This window comes from Castor canadensis, chromosome 6, assembly GCF_047511655.1.
Source record: "Castor canadensis chromosome 6, mCasCan1.hap1v2, whole genome shotgun sequence".
NCBI lineage: Eukaryota > Metazoa > Chordata > Mammalia > Rodentia > Castoridae > Castor > Castor canadensis.
In genome coordinates this window covers 45,565,871-45,589,498 of record NC_133391.1, presented here as the reverse complement: position 1 = coordinate 45,589,498, position 23,628 = coordinate 45,565,871, and the positions used below count along the sequence as shown (strand labels likewise).

The 23,628-nt window shown below is 41.8% G+C and overlaps 1 protein-coding gene across 4 annotated transcripts in view; it reads right to left on the bottom strand.

The window, feature by feature from the left end:
* Tgfbr3 (transforming growth factor beta receptor 3) overlaps positions 1–23,628 on the bottom strand; it is a 193,436-nt gene that overhangs the window by 151,929 nt on the left and 17,879 nt on the right. For all 4 annotated transcript variants that reach the window (XM_074076496.1, XM_020158353.2, XM_074076495.1 and 1 more), the window contains exon 2: positions 16,751–16,930. In XM_074076496.1, coding sequence (XP_073932597.1) covers positions 16,751–16,817 — 67 coding nt within the window. In that variant the 5' untranslated portion in view covers positions 16,818–16,930. The remainder of the gene's footprint in view (positions 1–16,750; positions 16,931–23,628) is intronic.

Here is a 23,628-nt window from a genome sequence, read left to right as displayed (position 1 = left end):
GACACACAACAGCCTCATTGCCTTTTTACTTCTCTTTTCTTTACTCTGCTTCTATTCTCTATCTTTAAAATCTTACTTCTAAAGTCTTCTTTTCTGTTCTTTAAAGTCTCTTTCCTTAGACTCGCTCTGTCCATGGTTTCTCTTAGCTTTTCTTTAGCATAATCTCTCTTAAAGTCTTTGCCCTCAGACTTGCACTGTCCCATGTTCCCTTTAAAGTCTCGGTGCTCAGACTTGCAGACAAACAACAGCAGTTGCCTAAAAACTGCATTAGTATAACTCTTAAACTCTCGGTGCTCAGACTTGCACTGTCCCATGTTCTCTTTAGCTTTTCTTTAGCTTAGCTTTTCTAAAACCTAAGTATAAAGTTCTTGGTGCAGAAAGCTGTTCTGGTAGAGACACAACAGTGGCAGTGGCAGCCAATCAAAAATCCCCATCAAAAAACCTTCCATCAATCCCCCATCAAAAAACCTCCATCAAAAAAACGTCACGTCCTCCTTCAGTGAGTCTTTTATAGCCAGTGGTAAACAAGGAGGTGGAGCAGCAATTCTTGGGGAGGGGTGTGACATTGTAACAAGAGAAACCTGTATTCCTGCTTCTCTGAATGTAAACAACTTAGGAAAAGCAACTGTGCTGCAGTTGCCTCTCACTCTATTCTGCGTCTGGGGCCATGCCAAACTCAGCCTGTAGATCATTGAGCACAACTGTACTTATGACAAGTTCTCATAGGCTTCTCATAATCCCTCTCCACACCTACCAATCTCAGCACCCCCCCCCCAAATAGCTAGGATTACAGGCATGAGCCAGCAGTGCCCTGCTCAAAAAATAACATCTTTTAATAATGTCTCCATTGATCTCATCAGAAAAATATTTAATTACTGAGAAACTGTCATAGTTATGATGATGAACAAAGGTTTTCCAAAACTTGAATGTTGTTTAAAAACAAGATTTTATCATTGGCAACAGATACTGTCAGTTGTTCCTTGGAGTAACAAGCTCAGTTTGTGCTTTATCAAACAGTGCCTGCCAAATATCAAACCTGGATAACCATCATTTGTCCCCTGTTTTTCAAGTAAAATGGTGCTCCATGAAAAACAGACAAGTTCAGCTCACAATTCAAGAATTACACAGTGCTTTTCCTCAAGACAGTCACTGTACTTTGGAATGTAGAAGTGCTACATGTCAACTCCATTTCATGCTACAGAATATAAGAAAGACCTATATTTGAGGAGTTTTGCTGTTTCATTGAGAACATTTGTAAGTGGAACTGGCAAGAGGGGCAGAAAGGCATGGCAATGATTCTTGCTGAGACACCAGCAGTTTTACCCAATGGCTTTTATGTCACAGGTGCAATGTTAACCTGGTGAAAAAGACAATATCTTCACATTGTTGTAAACATGGTTTGAGCTCACAGATCCCTGGAAAAGTCTCAGACCCAACTACCAGACTTTGAGAACCACTGGTTTAAAGACTGCATCTGCAACTTTATTTAATGTCTCTATCAAGACCAAGCTTGATGGAATTGGTGAAGAATTACTTATGTGAAATAAAAATATTACAGTCTTACAGTCATTGTTCACCTTGATAAAGTCCTTAGGCATTACGCACTGAGAGATTCAAAATCTCTAAAAAAAAAATAACAAAAAAAGACCTTCAGTTACAAATTCCAAATGAAGCATCGTTGGACTGAATGTGCTCCACCAAAATTCAGATATGAAAAACCAAGGACCTGACAAAAGGGCACAATATGGAATCTCTGTGTTCTGAGACTGCCTTCAGTCCAACCTTTAGTTCAAAAGAACAAGGATGTTCATTTTACAACAGTGAGGAGATGCGATGCTGTCTCCGGCTCAGCAACACTAGTCTTGAACTAAAGAACATAGTCGTTGAAAGTACACAGTGAGTCCAAGTTCCTACAACTTACAGCAAAGCCATCCAGGCCACTAACTTACTTTAGCAACTGTAGTTACCTGTGACTGAGATGGCTCACTCCAGATGGCCAGAAGGAGCATTTGTTTCATCACTATTAAAGAAGAGTGGTTTGAAGAGGATAGAATTATAGCTCTAAAATAGGTTCTGGAACCTAAGAAATAGACATGGTAAACATTATTCATTACTGAGGACTCACGGTATAGATCAGTGATAGAGCACGATGCTTAGCATGAATGACGCCCTCAGATCAAAATAAACAAAGAAGAACTGCAAAAGCAGTGCTGAAAGAAATTTAAGATAACCTAGACAAATGGAAGGTTGTACCATATTCATGAACAGCAAAACGCACCCAACAGTCCTGATTCTGAGCCTTTGCATTCTATCACTGTTAACTTAACCCCTCCCTCTCACACTTAAATATATTTAAATGTTTTAGAATAATCTTGAGTTTTATTTTATAATTTTAAGAAAATGACTTTTTTAAAGTCTTCAACTTAACTATTGGTTGACATCATTCATGGTATCTCACAAATTAACTGGGATACACCAGTAGATCTGAGACTGAAAAAAATAGAGCAATAAGGAAAAACACAGCTGAGGACATGGCTCAGTGTTAAAAAACATGCTCACCATGAGTAAGGCCCTGGGTTCAATCCCTAGCACCACCAAAAAAAAAAAGAAGAAAAGAAAAAGAAAAAAAAGAATCATAGTCCTTTATCGACTCAAAGACTTTGCTCCCAACCTTTAAAAAACCTTCCACAATCCCTCACAGCTCTGAGAGCTTCAATCTTATCAACTCTATAAAGCTGGCTGGGGACTGTGTGCAGAAAGGGTTAAAAGTCCATAGCTACAACCGCAGGTCTGCTGGCTGAGGTTGCTCTGGACTCCAGGACAGCCAGCCTCACACAAAGTAAACACAGAGGCCGCTGTGCACTCAGGGATAAATTCCTCCACCAGTACATGCTCTCCTAAGGAGCTCATGGAGGTGATTTTCCAATAGGTTCCTAGTTGAGTAATAAACAGAAACAACAGATTTTATTGGGCCTTCCTTGAGTTCAAGATCTGACAATATCACAAAACGGCTCATCACAGTCCTCCAAAATTTTTCATTAGAATTCTTTTCTTCTGAATCATGTTAATAAAGTGAGATTTGTACATAACTACTTACTCACAGGCTGCCCAAGCCCAGAAGGACGGGAAAAGACGCTGAGGCCTGAAAGTGGAAGGCAGGGCCAAGCCCCAGGACTTGGAATATTTCTGCTCGGATGTTTTCAAGCAGAGCTATACACAGCTCCCTTATTTAACTTATAACACTTGACTGTCCCTTAGATAAATCTGAAATACTCTTCTGAACTTTCTTCTTCAACTGTCCACACTGCCTTCAGAGTCAATGAAAACTTGGCTCTTCACTCAAAAAAGCCTCAAATCTTTCTCATCTTTAAGGGGCAGGAACTTCCATCATTTTTCTACATTTCCAAGCTGAGCTAATTCTAGGCATTATTATTCTATAAGTTATATCAAAGGTAGCAAAACAATGGAAACCTATATTTTCCTTTCATGCATACAATATATCCTGAACTTCAACTGGCATGTGTTTAATTTCAAATTGAGATTTTTTTTTTACTCTGTTTAATGTGCTTTTTTTTCTTTATTATCATGTTATTATGGTACTGGGGGTATATTGTGACATTGACAAAAGTTCTTACAATATATCATAGTTGAATTCACCCCCTCAAATTGAGATTTTTTTAAAAACACCATTTTACAATATCCAACTACTTCATTGAACTTAAGCATGTACTAACAAAATAAATCACAGATCACACTTTGCAACATATTTATTCTCAAACAACGTGGATATTTAAAATGCTTTAGGAAAAAGCTGTTGAGGTCAAACTGAGAAAATAAAAGGATTAATCTTTTAGAGGAATTCTGTTCTTCAGCTCTGACATTTCTATGATGGCATTCTTATTAAATAAGGGTTTATAATAAAAATTATTTATTTTTAAAAGCACATCATTTTCCAAATGCAGTAGCAGTTGAAATTTTCACTTTTTTGCTGCCCTGGGAAACCTAAACAGATGACATAAGGAACTTGATTTATTTTAAGAAAAAGAAGTAAAAACCACTTCAAGTCCTGGTCCTGGTGCCTTTCACATGTAGCACTTAAAACCTTAATTGTTTCACAATAAACTAGAGCTCTCTCCCTCTAAGAAGAGGCCCTTGGGAAGTATTTATTTAGTTAATGAACATTAAGTGGTTGTGTTTCTCTCACAAAACAGAAAACACACAAAACTCCCCGAAGATGCCCTTTGGGCTCCCTAGTCCACAAGGATCCAGCAAGCTCCATCACCCCAGGGCCTGGAGCAGTAAACTGGCAATTTAGGGAAGAATATGGCCATGTGTACTTCTCCAAAAAGAAAAGCAACTCCCTTCTTGGGCCAACTCCAAAAGGCAATTGAGCGGTAAGGTCCAAGCTAATCTCTGCCAGCCCCTCTGCCAGCTCTCTCCTTCAGGCATTAGGTTTTTCAGCATGGGCTTTGCAAATAATCTAACACAATTAATTAGTGCTTTCAAATTCACCCCGTATCATTAATGAAACACTGCCAGACAGTCTTTGATAGCATATTCTCGAACTAATTAAGCTTGGCAAGAACAGCGGATGAGAATTCCCCAGTGCCTGCCAGTGATACAGCGGAGCTGTCCTTGCAGACTCCTAGAGTGACCAAAGGTGGTGGGCTGCTGGGGTCAGGCTCAGTGTCCTCTGGCGTTTAATACACCAGACCCTGTTCTCAAGTTATGTGGTTATCAGGTGCTTGATGTTCAAACTATTCTTTCACTCCAAAGATATGTTTTCTTCTAAAAAGTGGAAACTCTGCTTGATATTTCTTCTGGTTCATATCCCTACCTCTCCACCCCTAAAAAGATTGACTGAAGAAAAAAGGATGTATAGTTTTAAATATGTGTGTGTGTGTGTCTTATAATAAATCTCATCCCCAAATTCTCTTCTTCCGATCAAAGGGTTTTGCATAACCCAAGATCTCCCACTCCCATAATCTCAGTCATGTGAGAAATCTACTTTTCACTATCTAATACCATGTGAAATTCCAGACTGCTCCACATGCACGGCCAACAAGATAAATAAATACATTTTTGGGAGGCCTAGGAAAAAAGCTAGCAGGGGACAATAAGGAAAAAATTTTGTTGCATTCCTCTGGACTCTTCTGGTTTTGTGTCAAAAGCTGAATGACTACCACCTGGGGCTTGTGGCAAGCCCTGGGTGTACTGAGTTGTTCATGGCCCCTCTACTAACAGTAATGAGGCCTGAGAAAGAAAATTAGGAAACCTTATAAATTACCCAATGGCAAATAAAGTTATTTTAAAACACAACTTTCCAGGCACAGAGGTTAAATCTTCTCATTGTCTTATCCCAAAGTGTAAATATGGTGTCAGGGTGCTTGATATCAGTAACAATCTAGATAATTTTTTCCCTTCTAAGAAACATGCTTATTTTTTAAGGTTCGTTCCAGCAGTATCATTGCTTCGGTCTCTCCACCATAGCCCCCTGTGCCAATGTTCCCACCCTGTCCCCACTCTCTCTGAGTCAATGCAAGTCTTGCTCCATTGCGCCACATGGAAGAAGTAGGAAAAGGTGAAAACAGCACATAAAGAGAAGAAATGGAGGGTCTTGCTTTAACAGCTGCAGTACAGGTGCAGCCCCATTGGTAGGGAACCATGGACATGGTTTCTGCAGGCACACCACACCCACAGGCAGGAGCCCAAGGTGTCTGGAACTGACTCCCTCTGATCCAGTGAATTCTCTGAGAGGCGTTCAAGGTGGCTGTTTCAAAGGCATGTTAAAACTACGCTCTCTCTCTTTCGGCAGAGTCTGCCAGGTTCTCTGTTACAATTCCCATCCTGAACAAATAGATAATCTGTTGCGTCAACACAGGTTCACACAGCAGCATCAGCACCGCATGGGCCAATCCAAAGGATGGGCAAGCTATGATCGCTCATGACCTACTAAAACACTTTTTTAATTACCATATTATTGTTGTACGGGGGGTACATTGTGGCCTTTACAAAAGTTCTTACAATATATCATAGCTGAATTCACCCCTTCCATCATTCTCCTTTATTTCCCTCCTCCCCCATTCCTGGAATAGTTTCAGCAGGTCTCATTTTTCCATTTTCATACATGAGTACACAGTATTTCCACTACATTTATCCTCCTACACCCTTTCCTTATATGCTCCCTCCTCCCACTGGTGCCAATCCCCAGACAGGACCTGTTTTATCTTCCTGTTCTCCATTTTTGAAAAAAGATGTTTTTGTTAAACAATCTGCATTTTAACAAGGTCTCCAAGGTATTTTTATGCACATTAAGGTTTAGAAGCACCTGTCTGTTTCTAACTTCCAACTCTAAAAGCAAAACGTCCCACACCATAAGCAAGATAGGGATGTCCTGCCTCAGGCAAAGCCAGTATAAATATCCATAGTATAAAACATTCTTAAAAGCGATTTTTTTTTTTACAAAAAAAATTTGCTCTAAGTTTCACACTCCTTGCTTACACTTAATATTTACTTTAACTTACAAAAATGGGTTTATCACAACTAAGAAACATTTACTTCCTATATAAAGCTGGATATGACTGCATTTCTCTGAAACACTAACCTAAAACACTGTAAGAAGCACTTCTGCAAAAGGATGTGGGACCTGCACATTCCAGAGAAACAAACCAGCTGAGGCGTGAGAACTACAGGACCTGGAGACCAGGGTGGTAAGGAAGCTTGGAGGAACAGCTGTGACTACGATGGTGGCTTATCAAAGACAGACACTCGAAGGGTACTTAGATTTTCTTTACATGGCTGGCAGGGTTGTTGTGTGCTATAAGATACAGCTTTTATTGTTACATAGAAGTAATTATCTTTTCTATTAGGTTATGGCAGAGTAGCCCACTGATGTAAGAACTAAATCTTTTGCTTCTTTCCTCCTCAAAGGAGTATCTGCAGACTGAAAAGAAATCACAGGGTTGCCATTCTTAATTCCATAAGCACATCACTCCCAAATGTACTTCCTTATAGTGAGTGACCCTGGTCACTGTCATGGATAGCCTCAATTACTGCGACAGCCACCAAGCAGTAGCCCCAAATTCACCTTTCACCAACAGTTTACTCTCAACCCAGCAACCTGTGATCCTGTTAAAACATACTTTTGGTCATATTATCCCTCTGTTCAAATCCTCCACTTGTTCCATCTCACACTAGACACAGCCCCTCCCACATGGCTGCACCCACACCCAGCTTTCCCCTTCCCTAGTGAACTCTCCACTCTACTCCAACAGCCGCCCGGCCTACTCAGTGCTATCACTTGAGCAAGTCAAGCCAACTCCCACCTCAGGGCCTTTGTACTTGCTTTTCATGCTGCCTGGATCTCTTTCTCCCTGTTCACCTTCCCTCTTTTTTTAAATCTTGGTGCTGAACTCAGGGCCTTGCACTCTGTAAGCCATTCTCTACCACCGAGCTACACCCAAGCTCCCAACTTTACTTTAAAATACACTCCCCATCCAGAGGCACCTGCACATCCATGTTTATTGCGGCACTATTCACAATAGCCAAGTTATGGAAACAGCCAAGATGCCCCAGCACTGACGAATGGATTAAGAAAATGTGGTATCTATACACAATGGAATTTTATGCAGCCATGAAGAAGAACGAAATGTTATCATTCGCTGGTAAATGGATGGAATTGGAGAACATCATTCTGAGTGAGGTTAGCCTGGCTCAAAAGACCAAAAATCGTATGTTCTCCCTCATATGTGGACATTAGATCAAGGGCAAACACAACAAGGGGATTGGACTATGAGCACATGATAAAAGCGAGAGCACACAAGGGAGGGGTGAGGATAGGTAAGACACCTAAAAAACTAGCTAGCATTTGTTGCCCTTAATGCAGAGAAACTAAAGCAGATACCTTAAAGCAACTGAGGCCAATAGGAAAAGGGGACCAGGAACTAGAGAAAAGGTTAGATTAAAAAGAATTAACCTAGAAGGTAACACCCACGCACAGGAAATCAATGTGAGTCAATGCCCTGTATAGCTATCCTTATCTCAACCAGCAAAACCCCTTGTTCCTTCCTATTATTGCTTATACTCTCTCTACAACAAAATTAGAGATAAGGGCAAAATAGTTTCTGCTGGGTATTGAGGGGGGGAGTGGGAGGGGGTGGAGTGGGTGGTAAGGGAGGGGGTGGGGGCAGGGGGGAGAAATAAACCAAGCCTTGTATGCACATATGAATAATAAAAGAAAAAAAAAAAAAGAAATAGTAATAATAATCATAATACTTATGATTTCTAAATAATTATTTGCAAAAATTACAATATTGAATTAGTCAAGGCTATTGATCCAATGGAGTATTTATAATATATGTATAAGCTATAAAAAAAAATAAATAAAATACACTCCCCAGCTAACAGTCCCTAGCCACTTTGCTTTTTCTCCACTGAGCCTACTAAAGTATGCATAATTTTTTGCTTCTGGTCCATCTCCACTAAGACCAAGGGGTTTTGTCTGATGTATCTCCAACATCTGGAATAGTGTCTGGAATACAAGAGGTGCTCAATAAATGCATGTTGGATCAATCAATCAATTAGCACTTTAGGAACTCTTTGTAAGAAGATGAAAAAAACCTCATTTTTTGCACTAACTCTAATGTCTCCTCTCCTTTCCATGCTCACAAGCTCGTAAAATACCTAAAACTGAGCAGGTTACTCAAAGTTCAACAAGACTTCAGGATCTAGCTAAAACAGAGCACTTGTTTAAAAGTTTAAAGAAAATGTAAAATGATAAATGGTCTTTCCTCTATTGAAAAGGAAAAGAAAGGGAAAGGTAGGAACGAGGTGGCATTTTGCTCGACCACACAGTGTATGTAATGAAAACTTTGAGCCAGGAAAGGACACAGGTGTCACACACAGATGCACCCTGCAGGGAGCGCTCAGCACAGAAAACTGGGGAGCAGCCAGATGTCCCTTATGGAAACCATGGTGAAGGAGGTGACTGCAGAAGCTGCAGCTCTGCTTCCCTAAGTCCTGTGCATCCTTCTAGGTGGGATGGGGGAACCAGAGGAAGGGAGGTCTCACACCAGATGGCTCTGTTTGCTCTTCTTGACTAAGTTGCTCAGGCATGTGAGGACAAGGGAGGCAATACACAGAACTCAAAGCAGTTTTACTGAGACTTTTCCCTTTTGCCATATACGGTTCCCTCTGGTGCCAACAGAAAATAACTTTAAATTTTAAAATCAGCACTTTCCCTTGAAAGTAGTAAGATTTTCCACATTCCACTCTTTTTGTTTTCCAGATTTCTAAACGTTGGCAGGACTGGACAGGATCAGAGCTGGCCTTCATTCCCCAGAGCACCTGCTGCCTGTTTCTTGGAAGGAACATTCTGAGAGCAAGTGCATTTTTAAACCTTCTAGAATCTGGCCTGATTTATAGTGTCCTCTCAAAAACAAAAATATGAACAGATTAGACTTCAGGATAAATGGTTTTTAGATCAATCCGGCAGTGGATGTTTTGGCTCCCATGGATGCTGTGTAGATGTGTCAATCACTTGAGAGGGACAGCTGCCTGGGCACAGGAGCCACAGGCGGGGCCATCCTGAGGGCGGGCCTCACGTTGGGATGCTTCCCAGAAAGAGCACTCCTGGCTCCTCTAATCACTTCTAAAACCAGCACACTCAGCACTCAGGGCTCCACTGGTGACTCAAGGTGCCCCAGAGAACCAGGGATTAGTTATCAGAGCAAACAAATACAGAAGGCCTAACTTCCTATGTACACAACAGTGTCAAAGTATAAGCCATTACCAATGAAACGGCTGCATAGGAGCATACAGAGGGCTCTGTCCTGGTGAAAATGTTGATCACTGTTTATAAAACAGACCCTCACAGTATCCTAAAATAATCCAAATAAATCATAAATCCAGAGAGGAGGGTGGGACCGATACAGCCTCGGATGCAAAGGAGAGAGAACCTTGGATACCGTTGTCTTGTCTGACATCAGATCTATGAATAGTCTTATCGCTTGGTCACCACCTTCACTATACTATTAGCAAACTTGTCTTCTAAATGAGAAAAAGAGAAAGGGCTTTTATTTAGCAGAGCCTATTTCACCCGCACATGCATGTACGCGAAAACACACACACCCACAACCCAGGTCCTTGCAGTGAAAGGAAATCTTTGAGAAATGAACTCATCTTTCTCCTGATGATTGCTAAGTATTCCAGCTGAGTGTGTGTGCGTGTTTGTGTGTGTTGTTTCCTAAAGGAAAAGGAGGAAGGGGAAACCTCATCACTCATGGTGTGCATGGCATCCCCAAAGAGAACACAACTTCAAGTGCAGGCCACTCCAGACTCTCGATCTTTCAAGAACAATTCTTTACTCTTTAAAAGAAGTAGAAAGTTTGGGACTGTGACAATGGCTGGCATCACAGCTGACAGGAGGCTTTCCCCCATGGATCCAAAAGAAGAATTAAACACAAAAGTAGAGAACTAAAGGGCAAGAACAATCACAGACCAAAGCCACTAGTGTGCTGGCATGAGAAAGTCTTCCGATTTGCTTTGAATCTTCAACACTACCCATCCTCAGCCTCTTTTTCTCTTTTACTTTTTGGTGCCAGGGATGAAAGCCAGGTCCTGCATATGCTGAATGTGTGATCTACCACTGAGCTCACTGGCCTCAGCATCCTCCCTGCTTTATGCACACCAGCCCCATCCTGGCCTTCCTGCCCTCAAGTGTTATGGCCCCTGACCAGTCCCTTGGCAGAGAGGAGTAAAAACTACCTCTGAGGCTCTAGGCCAGGTGAACTGATAACGAGAACCAGGTATATGACTATGATGGAATACTACTCAGTCTTCAAAATAAAAGGAATTCCACAACTCCCTACAACATGGGGACCTAGAGAACATTATGTTAAGTGAAATAAGCCAGGCACAGAAAGACAAATGCCACACGATCTCACTCATATGTGGAATTGAAAAAGATCAAATTCACAAAAACAGAACAAAATGTTACCTGAGGCTGGGGTAGGGAGGGACTGGGAAGGTGTTAGTCAAAGGATACAAAATTTCAGCTAGGAGGAGTAAGTTTAATAGCTCTATGGTACACCATGGTGACTACAATTAATAACAATGCATTATTTACTAGAATCAGTGAGAGTAGATTTGCAGTGTTCTCACTACAAAAAAAATGATGATGATTATGGGATGTAATATATACATTAAATATGCCATTCCACAACAATCTTATCTACATATATTAAAGCTTCATGTTGCTGGCCAGGCACAGGGGCTCACAGCCATCATCCTACCTGCTTGGGAGGCAGAGATAGGAGCATCACAGCTTGAGGCCAACCCAGACAAAAAGTTAAAGAGACTCGAACTCAAATAAACAAGCTGGGCATTCTGACATATGCCAGTAATCCCAGCTACACAGGAAGTGGGAGGATCACAGTCTGAGGCTGATGGGGGCAAAATACTATTTCTGAAAAATAATTAAAGCAAAAAAAGAGCTAGGGGCGTGGTTCAAACGGTGGAGCACCTGCCTAGCAGGCACAAGGCCCTGAGTTCAAACCCCAGTACTGTCGAAATAAAACTAAACACCTTCATGTCACATAGTACACCATAAATACACACAACTTTCATCAATTAAAAATACATTTTAAATTTTATTTACCAAAAAAAAAAAAAAAGAAGAAGAAGAGTGCCAGTTTCTTTTGGGCAGCATGACAGAAAAGAGCATAAACACCTGAGTCACTCCTCTATTATGGATAGATATTATGTCCATTAATATACACTTTGTTTCTCCTTATATACATTTATGTTCCCTACGCTGAAGTCTCCTCATTTGCAATAAAAGTGCTACAATATCACAATAACAAAAGCATGAGTTTCTGTAAGGATTAAATGAGCCCATCAATTTAGTGTGCCCAGGAGAACGCCTAGCTACCCTGTTTCAAGATCTGTGGAGGGGCGGGGCTCCGGGGGCGGGGCACCGGGGGCGGAGGCTCCGAGGGGTGGGGCCGAGCGCCGAGGGGCAGAGGGGGTGGGGCAGAGCGCGCGGGGCGCTGCAGCAGACAGACCTTAAGAGCTGTTTATTGGTGTGCTTTGTCTGCAGACGTATGCTTGAGTTCTGGTTTGCGAGTTGAATCATCTTTCCAAATCACTCACTTGCTCTAAGCCCACTGCTTTCGTTCTAGAAATGAAGAAAATACCTGCCTACCCCAGAGATTGCTGGGAGAATCAAATGAAATACCAGGCAGAAAAGCATTTGGAAAACTGTAACTTACAATATGGTATTATTATTAGCTTAGACTCCCCCAAGGCTGCCAGCTACCAAGTATTAACCAGCTAGTATCTCAGCTCTCTGTCCCTTGGACACAAAGACTTCAGGGCTTTCTCATCAGGAAAGCAGACCACAAACCCCTCAACTTTCCAGTGGACTATACCTGGAATTCCAGGTACATACAACAGAGATGAAAGACACTCAATAGAAATGCATGTGCAGGTTGTAGGCAAACGTCCAAAAGACTGCATCCAGCCACGACATGGACACAAAGACTTCAGAGCTTTCTCAGCAAGAAAGCAGACCACAACCCCCTCAACTTTCCAGTGGACTATACCTGGAATTCCAGGTACATACAACAGAGATGAAAGACACTCAGTAGAAATGCATGTGCAGGTTGTAGGCAAACGTCCAAAAGACTGCATCCAGCCACCACATGGAGATGGTGGAAGGAAAGACCCAGATGTCCCATCTAGTCAGCCCCTGGCACGGACATCTGGGTTTCTGCAGAACTCACCTCGGTAGACCTCCAGTGACCTGGCACAGGCACCAGTGGGATGAGCCAAGTCCTTCTCTTCCAACCAATCTGACTTCCCTGTGTGTGCTTCTTTTTCTCATTATTAAGACTCCTGGAAACAGCTCCACCTAACACTGGCAAGCCTCAGAGGCAGCAGCTAATATTTTTTAAAGATGTGTAGAACAGTCTTTAAAGTGAAAACTCAGTGAGTCTTAAGCCTGCAGTAGCAAGTATTTATTTTTCAAACTTCCTACTCTTCTTACATTAGATAGATCACAGGATCTATCTAGTGGGGTACCAATAAGTAGCCTAAGGTCACTTCTAACCAGGAGGCATCATGGTTCTCACACAGCATGCGTTCACTAAGACCAGAGCCCTTCCCTCCCCACACCACAATAACCAAGAAGCAAGGGAGGGGAGGAAAAGATGGCTTGCTGTCTGCTGCCTCCTTCACACACAGTCAGAGAAGGAAAGAAAGACGCCTATGCTGAACCACAGGGTCGGAGCAAGCAGGATCCTGCCGTTCTTTATGTGCCCTCCCTGGCCACATATTGACATGGGGTGTCTCACCACCTCACCCTTCTGCTACCAAGGACTCTCCCTAACCTCTCATACAGAACTGCAAGGCCATTTCTTTCTGTGAAGTCGCAATACAAGTAAACAAGGCCCACTACTTGGTCCTTCTGCTTAGGTGACCTATGTCCTGCTCTTTGAAAGTCAAAAGGATTTCATCTGATTCCAGGATGTCACACTGGTGGCTACTCACCTGGTACCTAACCAATCAGGCTAAGAGTTTTGCCTGTTTCACACTGAGGGTCTCCCCCAGGAGCAGGCTCTAGTGGGGTGGCAATGGGCCGGACTTGAGAGCCAACTGCCTGGGCTCAAGTCCCAGCTCTGCTTCTCATTAGTCACAAGACTTTGTGCAAATCATTGACCAAACTGAGTCTCAGTTTCCCCATTTATAAAACAGATAAATGATGATGATGATAACACTCACCTAGGAAGGTTGTCTTATTAAGACAAAATAAATTAGCCAGTAGAGAGCAAGCTCTTGATAAGTGTCAGCCTGTAGCCCAGGCACTGTTGCCTAGAAGCTGTTTTCAGCCTCACTGCAGAGGCCACAGTTGAATTCTAAGATTAAGCCATGCACACCTTTGACCCCAGAGATGGAAGAAGAGACAATCCAAACCTGAGCATGAACTCCACAAGCCTCATTCTGATATTTAAGTCTCCCACAGTTTATTCCCATTCTTCTTTCCAAGAAGACCTCCCACTTTATTCCCATACCATTCTCCAGGGCGTCCATTCATTTAAAAAAAAAATGGTCAAGCACCTAGGTGTCACATACTATGCCAGGCCCAGTTTTCCCATGTGGTCAACCCAGTGTCTTCCTCAGGACAGAGCTCCAGACCAGACCTTCCAGCAAAACCATCACTGGCTGCACCAGCCCTCTATGGCTTCACCATCTGACTCCTCCACAGTACTTTGAATTTTCTTGGTATTCCCCATGCACTGATTATTTTGTTATACTGTTATATTTGGTAAACCTAACTAAAGTAAAGCAACTCAAAAGAAGGGATAAATTTTACATTTCTTTATATGTTTTTATGTTACTAGTACTGTGCTTACACTTATTAAGGACTCAGTGACAAGGTGACTTACTCAGTGTTTCAAGAGGACACAGACAGTTCAAAGCAAATACATTATCATTCTTTCAAAACAAACACCCTTCAGATCAATACCCTGATAAGTATAAACATTTAAATACTTAACCTTCAAAGCTAGAGTAAGTGGTTTATGGTTAGACCTGCCACTTATTAGCTGTGTGACACTGAAGAAATTACTTACCTCTCTGTACTTTGGTTTCCTCATCTATAAACTAGGGATAACCAAAGTACCTACTCTTCTTAGGATAGTTCTGAAGATAAAATGTGAAGGACTTTGAGTGGAGCCTGGAACACAGCAATTATAAATATTCATTTTTATTTTCTTCCTGAAGTTCAACTCATCAGAAGGCCCCAGAAAGCATTTGGTGAAGTACACTGAGCCTACATAGAAATGCTACTTGATATCAGCACATCCAAAACATATTTTCCCTCCTTCTTCATTAATTTGGCCAATCAGGTTGTGTAAAATGATGACAATAAACAAACTTCTACTTTAAAATGCATCCCTGCCCCACCCCTGTGCTACTTATCAGTTGCCTTGTGCTGTTATAAAATCTGTGGTCCTACTGTCCCTTCCCCCCGACCCCCAATGGCTTGAGGGAGGATGGAAGGTTTTAAGCAAAACTGATTCACTACTAAAAATATCAAGGCTACATAGAGCCATCAAACTCACCACCTTCCCATGAGAAACCTTCTTCCCTTGTGTTTCTTTCATCTGACCCCGGCATCAATGAGAGCAGAAAGCCTGGCCTCTACCCACCAGAGATGGTCATCTCTCAGCAAATTCCATCAAGCTGTGTCTCTGTTTCTCTGTCTGTCTGTCTCTCTCTACCCCCCCCCTTTCAACAATTAAGATCTGTTTTTATGCACAAGTTAAAAGGCAGATAACTCTTTAGTAATGAGACAAAATGAAACTGCTGACGGACAGTAATACAAAGAAAATGAGCAGTTCACATTCACACATTGGCATTCAAAAAAAAACCCAAACCCTAGCAATTTTCTTCAAAATAATTGCAATGAAGAGACATGGGCATTCTGCATTCCAATCCCATAAAGCAGTTTCTGCCAAGTGGCTCTCACACAGTTTGTGTGTGCACTGCCCTTAGTGTGAGTCTGTGGGAGCCTTTGTCATAGGATGGCTTCTTTAGTGTAACATGCCAGTGAAGTGCACAGATGTAAAATGTGACTCTTCCATTTCCCAGATTCGTGACCCTATTCGAGTTGACTAATCTCTCCATATCTCATTTCATCACCTATAAAATGGCAAAAATAATTATACCTAACTCCAAATTGTGATTATGTGAGCTAATTAAGATTATCCTTACTTATTTTTATATTCTATAGTCGTTTAGCCAGTAGCTGCTGTAGTCACTCAGTAAGTGGTAATTATTTTCCCTTTCATCTGTGTAGGCAAGCCAATAGCCAAAACCAAGAGACTAATCATTTTTCAAGTCTATATTGCTCTTGTTGTAACCTGCCAGCTTCCAGAACTGATCCAACAAATCACTTTTATGTACCTCATTATAGAACAACAAAAAAGAGAAAATTAAGTTTCCAAATTTTTAAAGTAACCTTGATGTGGAACCCTAAGCTGTTGGGAGGATGAGGTAGGTGCAGGTCTGATACTTTTATTTAAGCAACAACATTCCAATCCAGTCATTTGCTTTCTCTCAGCTCTGATGTAATACTCTGATGGATGCTAGGAAACACAAGGTATTTCTCTACCTTTCTTCTATTTTTTTATTTTTCAGTGTTGGGGATGGAACCCAAAAGTCCTCAAGCATTCATGCATGGTAAGTGCTCTACCACTGAGCTACACCCCAGCCCCACTCTCTACTTTTAAAAAGTTACATATCAAAATATCTGAAATAGACAAAATTAAACTCCCAAGTAGCCCATACCAAGAGTGTCACCTCTATCTAGAAGGTCTCTTTATTTTATAATAAAAAAACGCTCTTTCCTGAAATTCTTATTTAAGGACAAGAATATAAATATAATCTACGCAGGTAACAAAGGTAAGTGGGATTAAAAGTTAGCATATTTGTTTTCTATCTGCCTTAACACAGGTTAGCTGCATATCTGAGTCACTGACATTAGAGTATGTAGCATCAGTCCACCAAAATACAACAGGGAAACTTAATATGAATCTGTACCACAGTCAAACATTTTACTTACCTAAAGACTATAAACATTCACATTTTATAGGAACGTAATGTAGCCAAAATTATTGGAAACTGGAGACTGAGAAAAAAATTATCCAACAGAATATAAAGAACATGCAATTTATATTATGTAACTTGCCTGCGGTGGCCAACCCCAAGCTCATCAAGGCAAACACGGGAATCACATAATGCAATGTCATTTTCATTTCTCCAACAGTTCGTCCCCTCTGGTCACCTCAGCCTATGGTTCTTCAGATCGCAGACACTCTTTGAAAATTAAAAGCAGCCTTAAAGTCCCTCTTTGCAGTTCTCAAATTGCCTGTAAAAACAAACAAATTTCATTAAGAAAACAATACAGAAACCTCTTTTTATAAACAAACACACATTACAGTTAAATGGAGAATTTCTGTAAAGTGTAAGAAATTTGTCTTGAAAAAATACCAGGATAGCACTCAAACAAACTAGGGTGGAGACGCCAATTACCTCATCAAGACTTTTATAGCAAATACTTCTGCAAATAGCAGGCTTATATTCAACATTTCATATCTTCAAGTTTGGGGAGATTTTGTTTGTTTTGAGATGGGGGGTCTCACTATGCTGCCTACACTGACTGAACACCTGCTCAAGGTATCCTCCTGCCTTACCCTGCCTGGTAACCGGGACTATAGGCACAAAACACCACACCCAGCGAAATCTTTGTTTTTTTTATAGAATTTTCAGGACTATAGAAGAAAATGGAAGCATATTGTAATCTCACCAGTTTTACTGTGGTACTAAAGTAATCATGACATTTGATACACGCAGTCCCCAGTGCCAGCAAGCAAACAAATAGCTCTGATTAGAGACTCAGCTAATGTTATAATGACAGGGTTATCACAAGCAAGGATCCAATTAAATTACACTGAGAATCAATCCGAAAAAACCATAAAAAAAAAAACAAGGCTCTCATTTCAACTATTTGCCAGCCTTTTAACAGGAAAAATCTCCCCTGCTTCTCAGCCCCATCTGAGACTATGTGGATACCAAACTAGATGATCTAGAAGGTCCTTTTAATCTTTCCCTATCCGGGGTCTTGTCTGCTGGTGGCCTGCTTAACCTGGATATTCCTCTCATGGCCCTAAGAGTCACCTCACAGAGACACTCCAAAGTACATCTTCCAGCCCTATATCCCTGAATGTAGCACAAAGTCGTTCAATTCAACAAACATTTATTAAGCGCCCACTAATCCAGGCATGGTTCCTCCTCATCAGCAATAAAAGTTATCCAACAACTGGATCAAAGTGCAGAGACACTGCCCATCTAAGCCCTGGATAAGGCAGGATTGTGCAGTTTTCCCAGAATCATCTCATACAGCTAGGGGTTGCAGCCTTGTTTCTCTCACCTCGGAAATGCCATCCATAGAACTCAACTGCTGTCTTCAGTTGGAGGAACAGCACAAAATTATTTCAAAAGCAGCAAAACAAGTTTCCAATTTAACGGTTTTAGTTCATTGTGTTGAATGTTAAGAGAAAGATGCCCGAAATGGTTCTTCACAGTTGTAACACTAAATGCACAGGGGAATGGGGTAATTGGGGGATGGGGAGGAAGGCACAGGTTCTGGGTTAGATACTTAGTATGAATGGAATATGGGCTATGGTGGCAATTAAAAATCTGCCTAGCTGTGCATCCACTCTGCCACCTACCAAATGGGTGACGTTAGGCGATCATGCTTCATAAATGAGCCTATCTCATGGTAGGTTGTGAGGATTCAATTAGGTAGAAAGCTGCTATGTTTAGAAAATTACCTAGCACATAATAAAAAAAATCAATAAATTTTAGCTATTATTACCATGACTATCCATTCTCTTTAAGGCATTTATACTGATAAAGTGGAAAGAGCAGGGTGTGGTCATTTATGTAATTCTTAGTTACTGTCAAACCAGTCAATCTTTTATTTATTTGAAAACAGGCATTACAACAAACAAAAGAAAGGAGGTAAATCAAACAGGGAATCACTAAAAAGAAAACAAAGCTGCCGGTCAAGTTGAGGCAGGAAGGTCTTGTCTCAAAAGCTGACTGAAGGGCTGGAGGCATGGCTCAAGTGGCAGAGCACCTGCCTAGCCAGCATGAGGCCCTGAGTTCAACCCCAGTACTGCAAAAAGCACTGACTAAATTGTAGGTCCATGAAGTTGATTTCAACCCCTGAAGTCTATTTCTGTCACCACAACTGCACGGCACCTCAGACAAAATGGAAATCTTCTCTGCTAATTAAAAAACTTAACAGCAAAGATAATTTGTCCCTATTTTTCCTTTAAAAAAATTAGATTTTCTGAATGGGCTGATCAGAAGAAACCTTTCTAAAAGAATATATCATTTCAGCAAATGCTACCAGCAATTTTTATAAAGCAAAGCCCTACAAGGACTCTCAGAAGAAGATGGCTTCCCAGAGGATTTTTATGGGGCACATAACCACAGGCAGCACGAGGCTAGTGGGAATATTTAATGGGCTCGTGTCACCCCTGCCCACAGCTGCTGAGGGTCTGGGGGACTGGGCCATGGTAATCCAGGAGCTTAAATCAGCTCTGAGCAAAACCTGTGGACAGAAGGGCAAATGGTTCCATTAAAAGTATGGACTGCAAATTGCTGACAAGAATATTGAGCAATTATTAAAATGCAGCAATTACAGATATAATAGAGCCAAGCTAAACAGTTTGATGCCCAGGGCAAACCACAGCAAGTTCACTCCGGATCTTAAAGCATCTCTGAGGAAGTCCAGGACAAGTTGAAACTGCACACTGCTGTGTCCTCAAACAGAGGGAGCTTTTTTCCTAGCGTAAAAGTCCCTCTGGAATGGAACTCACTCAAAAAGAAAATAAGCCGCAGAGAATTTTTGTCTAATCTGCCCAGTGTGCTGATAGGGTCCTAAGGCAGAGGAGAACAGAAAGGGAAGCGCGCCCTTCCCACTCGGCTCAACTCCAATCTGGGCCCAGCCTGTACACATCAGAGCCTTAACACATGACAGGATCTGCTTCCTAATTAGAAGAAAGCTGGATGACGCAGGCTTCCGAAAAGTTGTAGCTTGGAAATAAAACCAGGAAATAAAATCATCTTCCTCGCGGTTCTGTTACATTCACTTTGCAATGACCAGGGACTCCTGACACTGAGTTTTGACCTCATTGAATGTGAATGTCTTTGGACTTTGCGAACCATCTGCTTCCTTTCCAAATATAAAAAGGTCCTCTGAGATCTTGAAAGACCATTTTGGGATCTATGTATAATAACCACTGTGCCCACCCACATTTCAAAGCTACGTGTTCCACACAAAGGACATTTAGGATCCATAAATTAACAGAGAAAATACTAAGACAGAACTTTATGGATTAAAAGAGGAAGAAGACTATTCCTCTAATTTCACAGTGTGACTGTTTACTTCTAAGGCCATATGCCACCCCACATTCCCTGGTGACCTAACAGAGCACACAGGCAAAACATCAGGGTTAGCTGGAAACACCTCCTCACATGAATCCTCAGCACCACCAAGGATTCAAACCAGTGTTCAAAAGGAAGTGACTGTGAACGACATTCCCTAAACTGAGGATATTCTTTTTTCTTTTTTGTTTTTCCAAAGAGTAAGTCTTGCTTTTAGAGGAAAATTGTGGCAAAACAGATGTCTGGCAGTAGGCTAAGAGCCAATAAGAAGAAATTACTAACTGCCCCTTAGATGGCTAACATACCTGGCTATATGCCAGAGGTTATTCAAAATCAGAGCTAAATCACAATTAACTTGTAGCTGACCAATTACTCAGCTCAAAAATTAGCATGCCGCAGGGTAAATGTGATCAAAGAATGCTATATGATTGTATGAAAAAAATCACAGTGAGAAGAAAAGAAAGAAAGGAGGGAGGGAGGGAAGGAGGGAAAGAGGGAAAGAAGGAAGGAAGGAAGGAGGTAAATTAGCTGGAGATAAATTTTGAATGAAAGAAAGAAAGAGAGAGAGAAAGAAACAAAGAAAGAAAGAGTCACAATTGAAACCCACTGTTTTATATAATTAGTATACACTTGATGTGAATGGCTTTTAAAGTTGGAAGAGCTCCACATGATTTTACAGATGAAGTGTTACCTTAAACCCCAAGACCAATACTTGCCCAAAATAATATAGCAGAGTCAAGACCAGAAGCGAGGTCTCTCTCCATGAGCTCTACCTCCCAGCCACTCTCTCGCCTTCAACATTCCATCTCTGAAAACAGAGCCCTGTTTTGAAGCCTGCCATGGCTGCCATCAACACTGACGTGCATTCTACACAGGTTACTGTTGGTAACTATGACTTGACCACGGGACCTTGGGTGGCAACTATAAAAAATAAGCAATCTTTGATAATGCCGAACTCGAAGTTCTTTAAAAATGCAAAGATGAAGTACAAACCTTGTGCACGTCCCTGTCCTAACCCTGACGCTGTCTCACCCCTGTGGGGAGGGAGAACCAGGGATCTGACAACAACTTAATATCTTAAGGAGAAAGATACAATGAATGGAATAAGGTAATTATCATTGTCCAAATTCAATAAATAACACCTAAGCTTTTGGTAGCTGCAAAATGAAATGGTTTCAGATAGATCATTAACATGTTTTTGAGAAAGACACAGCTGAGCCTGAGACGGTTAAATAGAAGCTGTGCAGGGATTATTCTCAAGGCAGTTCACATGCTACTCAGGGATTCAGAGAAATAACGTGGGTGTCACAGTATCTTGGCAGCCTGCAAAAGGGGGGGCCAGATGTAGAACGGATACTGTTGTCTGATGATGTCCGGGCGCCCGTCGTGTCCTATACATAGAGAAAACAAAACTACCTACTGAGAGTAGTCTCAGCAGTGACTCTCAGATTTCTCTACAGCATGGAGAAGGTAGGTAACTCCAATCCCCTTTTCCATATATATTTGGCCCAGAGGGAAAGGTCTGGGTTTCGACGAGAATCTCTGCAATCATATCCAAGCATAATCAATATTCAGCAAATATTTACTACTACCATGTGCCAGGCACTGTTCAAGATGCTGTGTGTGGTGGCTCACACCTGCAATCCCAGTCACCCAGGAGGTGGAGAATGGAGGATCACAGTTTGAGTCCAGCCTGGTCTCAACCAATATGTTGGGTTGTGGTAGCGCGTTCCTGTGGTTCCAAATGTCAGAGACATGGGCAGAAGGTCCAGACTGGCCCCATGCAAAAACATGAGACCCTAGCTGAAAAATAACTAAGGGCGATAAGGCTGGAGGTGGACTCAAGTGGAAGAGCACCTGCCTGGCAAGCAGAGGCCCAGAGTTCAAATCCCACATACCACCAAAAGAGATGTCCATGATAGAGAAATGAAGGAGTACACAATTCTGTCCCTGTGGTACTTGTATTCTAGTCAAAGTAATTTCGTTTACCACCTTGCTTGAGGCAGTCTCCTGAGCCTCATCTCTTCCATCAACGAATCCTTATTTATTACTTACTCTGTGCTAGCAAAGGGGATGTAATGGCAGAGCCAAGAGACATGTTCATTGACCTCGTGGGCTTAAAGCCTAGTGAAATAAACAGACAAATAATGATAAATATGGTTGGTATAATACAATAAGAACTCTAAAGGAGACGTAGCCACATCTTAAGAATAAGCAGAGGTTTGAAGAGTCAGCTGAGAGTGGGCACAGAGGTGCATGCCTGTAATCCCAGCACTCAGGAAACTGAGGCAAAAGGATTAAGAGTTGGAGACTAGCCGTGCTATATTGTGAGACCCCACCTCAAAAAACAAAAAGGTGGGTAAAGACACTTCTGGGAGAGCTGCAGTACAGGTCTCTGACATTGGAGACAGGTCTCTGACAAGGCTGCAGAGAGCAAAAAGTGAAGAGGGGGTGTGGGCAGGGGAGGGCACCATCGGATTGGGTTTTCAAGATTTCTCTGAATGCTGTGTGGAGAACCCACTATTAGAAGATCAGTCTCGATTCTTAAGCAGGCCAGACAAGAAAGGATGGGAGCTGAGACCAGAATGCAGCTTCAATTTCCTCCTTTGTGAAAGAGTGATGACAAATTTAACTTACCCAGGATAAGTTAGCCCTTGCAGGGTTGTGGCGAGATGCAAACAAAACCATGTTGTACACTATAAAAGCTATTGTTATTTTTCATTAGCAGGCAGTCTCACCTTATTATCCTGAGGCCTAAGACTAATTAAAGTCCTCAAGTGCTGTCATTGCTAGTGGCAAGAAACACAAAGAGGAAGATTACTCCTGACCCTTGTACTGGACAGCAGGAATTCTAGGTGAAGACTAGCAGGAGGGGAGGCGGGAGGCTAGGCTCCACTCTCCCCTGCTCACCCTGGCTGCCATTAGGGGAAAGGTAACACTTGTCAGGACCAGCCCACTCTCTGCCTCCTGAGAGCCCTGGCCTCCTTGGATTTCTTGGGGCAGAACCCCAGTGTGTCCTTAAAATCCCAGGCATGACAGACTCACACCCAAGCAAAACACATCAAAACCAGGAGGGTAGATGAGGATACACTTGACAAGGTTGAGAAAGGCCACATTTCTTCCAAATTCGCCCTTGCAATATTCTAAGAACTACCTTTCCACATCTAAGACTTTCACATCAAAGATCCCTGATGAAAGTGTGGCCTTTTAAGCTGGAATTAATACAGAACTATACTTTGAGTTCAAACCTGGCTACCCAGCTGTTATGTTAGACTTGCACTGAGCCTCCACCACTGCCTCACTTGCAAAATGATAGAAATACTTTGATTGTACTATCCAAAACAGAGCATGGTACCTAAAACAGTACCTGTACATGTCCCACATTGTCATTTTTTTTTTTTCCCAGTGCTAGGGACTGCACCCAAGGCCTAGTGCTTGCTAGGCAAGTGCTGTACTACTGACCTACACCCCCAGCCCTATAGTCCATTTTAAGTCAGTAATAGTCATTGTTGTTTTTATGGTTAAAATACCCCAAGAGTTTTCTAATAAAAAAAAATAAGCAAACTACCATAGCAAGATAATATAAATAATAGTTTATGGCCAGTTCTG